General features: G+C 44.1%; 1 protein-coding gene across 7 annotated transcripts in view; it reads right to left on the bottom strand.

Annotated features, from left to right (window-relative positions):
- Nucleotides 1–2,393: 2,393 nt before the first annotated feature.
- The window catches only part of colq (collagen-like tail subunit (single strand of homotrimer) of asymmetric acetylcholinesterase), a 116,096-nt gene continuing 110,040 nt past the window's right edge, over nucleotides 2,394–8,449 (bottom strand). For 6 of the 7 annotated variants that reach the window (XM_072575017.1, XM_072575014.1, XM_072575013.1 and 3 more), the window contains 2 exons: nucleotides 4,847–4,949; nucleotides 2,394–3,837 (listed from right to left, as the gene is read on the bottom strand). In XM_072575017.1, coding sequence (XP_072431118.1) covers nucleotides 3,768–3,837; nucleotides 4,847–4,949 — 173 coding nt within the window. In that variant the 3' untranslated portion in view covers nucleotides 2,394–3,767. The remainder of the gene's footprint in view (nucleotides 3,838–4,846; nucleotides 4,950–8,449) is intronic. The other variant, XR_011961254.1, reaches the window with a different exon arrangement.

The following is an 8,449-nucleotide window of genomic DNA, read 5'->3' as shown; positions in this document are numbered from 1 at the left end:
TATGTACGCTGGAGCTAGTTAAGCTCTGTTGGCATAGTAATCTTTATTAGAACTCGCTTATATACTCCACAGAACTTTTGAATGAGAAACACACAATATCATTGAGTCCACTTTATTTATACTGATTATAAATTCTAATGTTATGGACATGCAACGTTACATGTATTATAGCGACAATTCTTGTGAAAGCTAGTGGATAAAACAATCACATTTTAACCACAATGACCATATACATATACTATATACTATATACATTTCTAGTGGCAGACTGATATCCACTTATTGGATTAGTGGTGCTGGAAGAGCACAGCAGTTCAGGCAGCATCCAAGGAGCAGCGAAACCGACGTTTCGGGCAAAAGCCCTTCATCATATCCACTTATGCCAGCTTATTGCTTGTGATATCTATAGTTCATGCACGTTATCTATTCATCCATTTATGTACTGCCACTGTGTGTGTGTGTGTGTGTGTGTATGAGAGAGAGAGAGATGTTTGAGTATGAGGAAGGACTTGGGGAAGGTGTCAGATTCAGCTCCGAATGCAAGGCAATGTACCATGTCAAACATAATTTTTTTTTAAACTTAGTTTAACTGTAGGAAGAATGAAAATGCCAGTAAAGGGAGGAAGAGGCTGTTTGTGCATCATTCTTCTTGCACTTACAGCCAACACTCTGTGCACTAGAGTACTGTGTCAGCACTGTGGGATGTGATGGTCCTTAAGATGGTCCAGAGATTTACCAGAATACAGGCTACTGGTCGTCCTGGAGAGGCTTGGAGCAAATGAGATTGAGGAGGAGGAACATGATTAGAAGCGTACAAGATAACAACAGGTTTAGATAAAGTAGACAAAGAAAAGCTATTCACCTTAGTGGATGGGATAAGGACTAAGTGGCACAAGTATAAAGTCTTGGGCAAGTGATACAGCTTATTGTGAGGAAGAACCATTTTACACACCTCTGTAACTCACTGCCCATTAGATAACAGGATGGATAAATGCACAGGAATATAGCAAGGAAATGAGATTGACTGGACCCAACGGATTCCTTTTGTGTCTGTCTGACTCCAACACACACTCACAAACAATGTGAGGAAATATAAAATAAGTGATAGGTGAATACTACACTCTGGCATGGAGCATTTTAAGAATGAAATTACACATTCTGCTGAACATTATTTGTATTCAAAATGAAAAATTCTCTGAGAAGCAAAAGAAAGCCAACTATCCTTTGCTACATCTGTCACCACTCACATTTACCCAAGCATCAAATCTTTTCTGTGCAGTATATGTTACAGCCCAGCTTCAGCTGGCAACCATTTGGCTTAGTTGGTAGATTTGTAGCATTATTCGTTGTTTTGAAGGAAAGTTATGAATACTGAGGCACGAATAAGTAGAATGGATGGCTTTGAGATATGTCGAGAAGAGGTGTTGGAAATTCTGGCAAGGGTGAAAATAGATAAGTCCCCTGGGCCTGATGGCATTTATCCTAGGATTCTCTGGGAAGCAAGGGAGGAGATTGCAGAGCCATTGGCCTTGATTTTTGTGTCCTCTTTGTCGACAGGAGTAGTGCCAGAGGACTGGAGGCTAGCAAACGTGGTTCCCTTGTTCAAGAAGGGGAGTAGGGATAATCCTAGTAACTATAGGCCAGTGAGTCTCACTTCTGTTGTGGGCAAAGTCTTAGAGAGAATTGTAAGGGATAGGATTTATGCACATCTGGATAAGAATGATGTGATCAAGGATAGTCAGCATGGTTTTGTGAAGGGCAGGTCGTGCCTCACAAACCTTATTGAATTCTTTGAGAAGGTGACGAAGGAGGTAGATGAGGGGAAAGCGGTAGATGTGGTATATATGGATTTTAGTAAGGCGTTTGATAAGGTCCCCCATGGTAGGCTACTGCAGAAAATACAGAGATATGGCATTGAGGGTGAGTTGGAGGTTTGGATTAGGAATTGGCTCTCTGGAAGAAGACAGAGGGTAGTAGTTGATGGCAAAGGTTCATCTTGGAGTGCCGTCACTAGCGGTGTTCCGCAAGGATCTGTTTTGGGACCATTGCTGTTTGTCATTTTTATAAATGACCTGGAGGAAGGGTTAGAAGGTTGGGTGAGCAAGTTTGCGGATGATACGAAAGTCGGAGGAGTTGTAGACAGTGAGGAAGGATATGGCAGGTTACAGCGGGATATAGAGAAGCTGCAGAGCTGGGCAGAAAGGTGGCAAATGGAGTTCAATGTAGCTAAGTGTGAAGTGATTCACTTTGGTAAGAGTAATAAAAAGATGGATTACTGGGCTAATGGTAGACTACTTGGTAGTGTGGAAGAGCAGAGGGATCTTGGTGTCCATGTACACAGATCTCTGAAAGTTGCCACCCAGGTAAATAGTGCAGTGAAGAAGGCATATGGCGTACTGGCTTTTATTGGTAGAGGAATTGAGTTCCGGAGTCCTGAGGTCATGCTGCAGTTGTATAAGACTCTGGTGCGGCCTCATCTGGAATATTGTGTGCAGTTTTGGTCGCCATACTATAGGAAGGATGTGGAGGCACTGGAACGGGTGCAGAGGAAGTTTACCAGGATGTTGCCTGGTATGGTAGGAAAATCCTATGAGGAAAGGCTGAGGCACTTGGGGTTGTTTTCATTGGAGAAAAGAAGGTTTAGGGGTGATTTGATAGAGGTGTACAAGATGATTTGGGGGTTAGATAGGGTTGACAGTGAGAACCTTTTTCCACGTATGGAGTCAGCTATTACAAGGGGGCATAGCTTTAAATTAAGGGGGGGTAGATATAGGACTGATGTTAGGGGTAGGTTCTTCACTCAGCGAGTCGTAAGTTCATGGAATGCCCTGCCAGTAGCAGTAGTGGACTCTCCCTCTTTATGGGTATTTAAGCGGGCATTGGATAGGTATATGGAGGATAGTGGGTTAGTGTAGGTTAGGTGGGCTTTGATCGGCGCAACATCGAGGGCTGAAGGGCCTGTACTGCGCTGTATTCTTCTATGTTCTATTATCCAAATATCAGACATGAGTAGGATGGTGTGCGTGTGTGTGTGTGTGCGTGTGTGTGTGTGTGTGTGTGTGTGTGTGTCCTAAGAACATGACACCCTATAATATAATAGCTGATTGAGCCAAGAGCAATCAAGACACGGAAGAGTGATTTTTGCAGTTTGCTTCTTTGTGCATAATATCCATGCAAATACAATAAATAGTAGTTCACATTTCAGCGACTGAATTCTTGTCATTTTCCTGTTTTCACTGTATCAACACAGCACCAAGAATTCGGCCAGTCAGTTCCTTGAGTAAGTCCAGGTACAAAACTACGGTAGTCACTAACAGTGTACAGTCGAGGTATGGCAGTTTTGACTCCAGTCTCTTGCGGAACAATATCACATCTTTGATATTTCTGCCTGAGAATTGTCAAACGCAGATGAGCAGTCTTTAGACACGGCTATGTAATATATTATATATTATATATACACACATATGTGTAATATGTATGTATATGTACATATGTACACTTTAAAGGTCTCAGTGGAAATCAAATAGCATCCTTTTCGTATCTTTGTAGTTGACGTTGCTTTAATTTTAAGACAAAATGCAATGGTCCAAATTGCCATCCAGATAATCACTTGAAATGAATCCTGACTATCTAAAAGTCTTCCAGCTGCTGGTTATGGTTATATTGAACAGAGGAAGTGTATGTGCAGCCCAAACCTGTTGGTTCTGTGATAGCACCAGATGAATTTGTTTCAACGAGACATGTCCCAGCAGCCATTTTTCATAGTCTCATGTGAAATACCGACAGCTCGTGGAGTCAATGTAACAATATGATGTACATTTCAGATCCCCAAAAGATCTAAAGCAAACAAATACAACACAAAGAGGGAACAAGAGAGTTTATATCTTCTTACATAAAGGACTGCATACACAAAAAATCTGGACTAGATAATAGCAAACAGCTGTTATCCACAATCAAAATGCAAACAAAAATGGAAAGGATAAACAGAAAATCCATAAATCCAAAATAAATGGGAATTACTTAGTATTGGAAATGCACAATTAATCAATCAGTACACAGAAGGTGACGATGGCTATTCTTTGTCTGCACCCTTCATTAGATGAGTGGCTAACTGATAGGCATTTCATTCACCTGGGCAGAAGTGAGGACTACAGATGCTGGAGATGACAGTCAAAATTAGAGTGGTGCTGGAAAAGCACAGCAGGTCAGACAGTATCTGAGGAGCAGGAAAATCGATGTTTCAGGCAAAATCCCTTCATCAGGAATGAGGCTAGGAACCTCGGGAGTGGAGAGATCAATGGGAGGGGAATGAGATCATTCACCTGGACCACTCTTGTGGCCTTTCTACTTGATGTTTACAAATTGCTGTTGACAGAAGTCTTGTTGCAGCTCTCTGTGCACAAAAAGGAAGTGTAGCAAGTAATGAGGGTTCCTGCGGTGTACTGATAATGTGGCTACTTATATTGTGAATGTAGCTGTATCTATGTGGATACAGATCTTTAGTAAATAGGCAACAGGTTTAGACAGAGGATCTGAATTAGCACAGGCTTGGAGGGCCAAAGGGCCTGTTCCTGCACTGTAATTTTCTTTGTTCATTGTTATTTGTACCTATGGGACAGAAAGCCCCATTGAACCTAAACATGTGTCATAACATAGCACCACACTCTTCAAATGTCTCATAACATGCCAGAACAGGTTGGTTAAGAATATCTTGAAAGATATTTATTTAGTTTCTTTTGAAGTCTTTTCAAAACAAAAATTCTAGACAGATGTACTCCTTATCAGAGATTGCTTCAAGAAGCGACTCTATATAGGGCATCAACACACAATCTTTAAATGAACTTACCCGGGAAGATAGGTTTTACAGGTTTGGTAACCAAAATCTTTACCATCACATTCTTCAAATCCCTTCCACACATATCCATCTCCACAGTAGGCTTGCTTACAATCTGTAACAATGCAGCAAAACAACAATTGTATTTTTAGATGTCCATGACACAGATCAGCAATCCTGTTTTATAGAAATATAGAAAATGGGTGCAGGAATTGGCCATTTGACCCTTCGAAGCAAAAGTGAGTACTGCAGATGCTGGAGATTAGAGTCAAGAGTATGGTACTGGAAAAGCACAGGAGGTCAGGCAGCATCTGAGGAGCAGGGAAATCAATGTTTCAGGCAAAAGCCCTTCCTGATGAAGGGCTTTTGTCCGAAACGTTGATTTTCCTGCTCCTCAGATGCTGCCTGACCTGCTGTGCTTTTTCAGCACCACACCCTTGACATTTGACCTTTTGAGCATGCTCCATCATTCAATATGATCATGGCTGATCCCAAGCTTAATATTCTAATCTCACCCTCCTACCAGATCCCTTGATCCCTTTAGCTATGTTTACTCCCTTCTTGAAAACACAACGTTTTGGATTGAACTACTTTCTGTGGTACTGAGTCCTTCACTCTCTGGTGAAGACACCTCTTCTCACCTCAATCCGAACAGGTTTACCTATTATCCTTAAACTATGCTCCTAGCTCCATTGGAAACATCCTCCCTGCATCTAAACTGTCTTGTCCTGTTAGAATTTTATAGGTATCTATGTGATCCTCCTCTTCCATACTCTGGTGTACATAATCCGAACTGACTCGACCTCCCCTCATATATCAGTCCTACCATGTCAGGAATCAATTCAGTAAACCTTCGCTGCACATCCTATATAGACAAGCAGGAGGCTGGATGAACACAGCAAGCCAGGCAGCATCTGGAGGTGGAGAAGTCAATGTTTCTGGTGTAACTCTTCCTCAGGACCGTGGTGGGGATCCCATATAGCAAGAGCATCCATCCTCAGCTTAGGCGACCAAAACTGCACACAATATTCCAGTGCGTATTCACTAATGTCCTGTTTAATGCAGCAAGACATCCTTGTTCCTGTACTCAAATCCTCTCACTGTGAATAGGAGAAAGTGAGGACTGCAGCTGCTGGAGATTATGGGCGGCATGGTGGCACAGTGGTTAGCACTGATGCCTCACAGCGCCAGAGACCCGGGTTCATTTCCTGCCTCAGGCGACTGACTGTGTGGAGTTTGCACGTCCTCCCCGTGTCTGCGTGGGTTTCCTCCGGGTGCTCCGGTTTCCTCCCACAGTCCAAAGATGTGCAGGTCAGGTGAATTGGCTATGCTAAATTGTCCGTAGTGTTAGGTAAGGGGTAAATTTAGGGGTATGGGTGGGTTGCGCTTCGGCGGGGCGGTGTGGACTTGTTGGGCCGAAGGGCCTGTTTCCACACTGTAAGTAATCTAATCTAATCTAATTAGAGTCGAAAAGTGTGGCACTGGAAAAGCACAGCAGGTCAGGCAACATCCGAGGAGCAGGAGAATCAATGTTTTGGGCATAAGCCATTCATCAGGAATGTGGGGAGGTGGGGGTGGAGGGGGGAAGGGGGATGAGAGATAAATGTGGGGGTGGGGGTGAGGCTGGGGGAAGATATCTTGGAAGGCGATAGGGCGATGCAGTTTGGGGTGTGTTGGTGATAGTTCGGAATGGACGGTGGAGCTATCCTCTGCCATTTCCACTGCCTTAAGTCAGATCCCACCACCAGAGATATATTTCCCTCCTGACCCCTTTCAGCATTCCGCAGAGACCACTCCTTCTGTGACTTCCTCATTAGGTCCACGCTCCCCCCAACCAAACCACCCTCCTCTCCCGGCACTTTGTCTTGTTGCCACAAGGAGTGTAAAGCCTGCGCCCACACCTCCCCCTTCACCTCCATCCAAGGCCCCAAAGTATCCTTCCACATCCGGCAGACATTTTCCTGCACATCCACCAACCTCATCTACTGTGTCTGTTGCTCTCGATGTGGTCTCCTCTACATTGGAGAGACAGGATGCCAACTTGCGGAATGTTTCAGGGAACATCTCTGGGACATACGCATCAAACAACCCTACCACTCTGTGGCTGACCACTTCAACTCCCCCTCCCACTCCGTCAAGGACATGCAAGTCCTGGGCCTCCTCCACCACCAAATCCAAGCCACCCGATGCCTGGAGGAAGAACGCCTCATCTTCCGCCTTGGGACCCTGTGACCACACTGGATCAATGTGGATTTCACCAGTTTCCTCATCTCCCCTCATCCCACCTTATCCCAGAACCAACCCTCCAACTCGGCACCACCCTCTTGAACTGTCCTACCTGTCTATCTTCCTTCCCACCTATCCAGTCCACCCTCCACTCTGATCTATCACCATCACCCCCACCTGCCTTCCATGCTACCTTTCCAACCAGCCCCACCCCCACCCTCTTATTTATCTCTCAACCCCCTTCCCCCCTACTCCCCACATTCCTGATGAAGAGTTTATGCTTGAAACATTGATTCTCCTGTTCCTCAGATGCTGCCTGATTGGCTGTGCTTTTCCAGCGCCACACTTTTCGCCTCTTACTGTGAAGGGCAACATACAATTTTTCTGAGGAGGAAATTACTGCAGATGCTGGAATCTGTACTGACAACAAAAAATGATGGAGGTCACAATGGCTCAGAGAGCATCCATGGAAAGAAAGCAAGCTAACATTTCAAGTCTGGATGACTCTTCATCAGAGCTGAAGTGTGAAGGGGGAAGTATTTATGTAATGAGGGGGCAGGGTAGGAATGTTGAGGGAGAAAGGGTGTTGATAGTGCAGATTAAATGATCAAAATGAGAGAATGGCAGAACAATGCAGTGTCTAACTGCATTAGAGAACAGACTGTCCCACTGGTTTGAGGGGAGGGGAGAGAGAACATGGTGACAGAGAATGCAACAAGCAAAGCTAAAAGGAAGGGAAGGAATGGGTTCACAATTTGTCAGAGTTGTACTCAAAACTGAGCCCAGAAGGTTGTAACTGCCTAGTTTGAAGATGAGGTGCTGCTCCTCCAGTTTGCGCTGTGATTCGCTGGAGCATTGCAGCATGTCAAGGACAAATAAGTGAGAATGTGAGTAGGACACTGTGTTAACATGACCGGCTACGGGAAGGTCAGGGTCATGCTTGTGCACTGACTGGAGGCGTTCTGCAAAGCGGTCGTACAGTCTGCGTTGGGTGACCATTTTGCAGAATACCTCTTGCCCATTCCCCGATTTCTGACTGTAAGGAACCTATATTAGTTTTCATCAATCTTTTTCTCTTTACATACCTATAGAAACTTTTACAGTCAATTGTTATGTTCCACGCAAGCTCACTTTTGTATTTTTCCCATTCTTAATCAATCCCTTGGTCCTCCTTTGCTGACTTCTCAACTGTTGCCAATCCTCAGGTCTATTGCTTTTATTTTTGTCAATTTGGATGCCTCTTTTTTGTATCTAATACTATCTCTAACTTTCCTCATAACCCATGGTTTGGCCACTGTTCTCTGTGTAGTCTTGTGCCTGATGGGAATAAACAATTTTTGTCATTAACCTATTCGCCTTTGAGTTTTTGCCATCGTCACTCTTTTCAGT

This window comes from Chiloscyllium punctatum, chromosome 8, assembly GCF_047496795.1.
Source record: "Chiloscyllium punctatum isolate Juve2018m chromosome 8, sChiPun1.3, whole genome shotgun sequence".
NCBI classification, from domain to species: Eukaryota; Metazoa; Chordata; class Chondrichthyes; order Orectolobiformes; family Hemiscylliidae; genus Chiloscyllium; species Chiloscyllium punctatum.
Note: the sequence above shows the minus strand (reverse complement) of the source record. Positions and strands in the feature narration are given on the sequence as shown.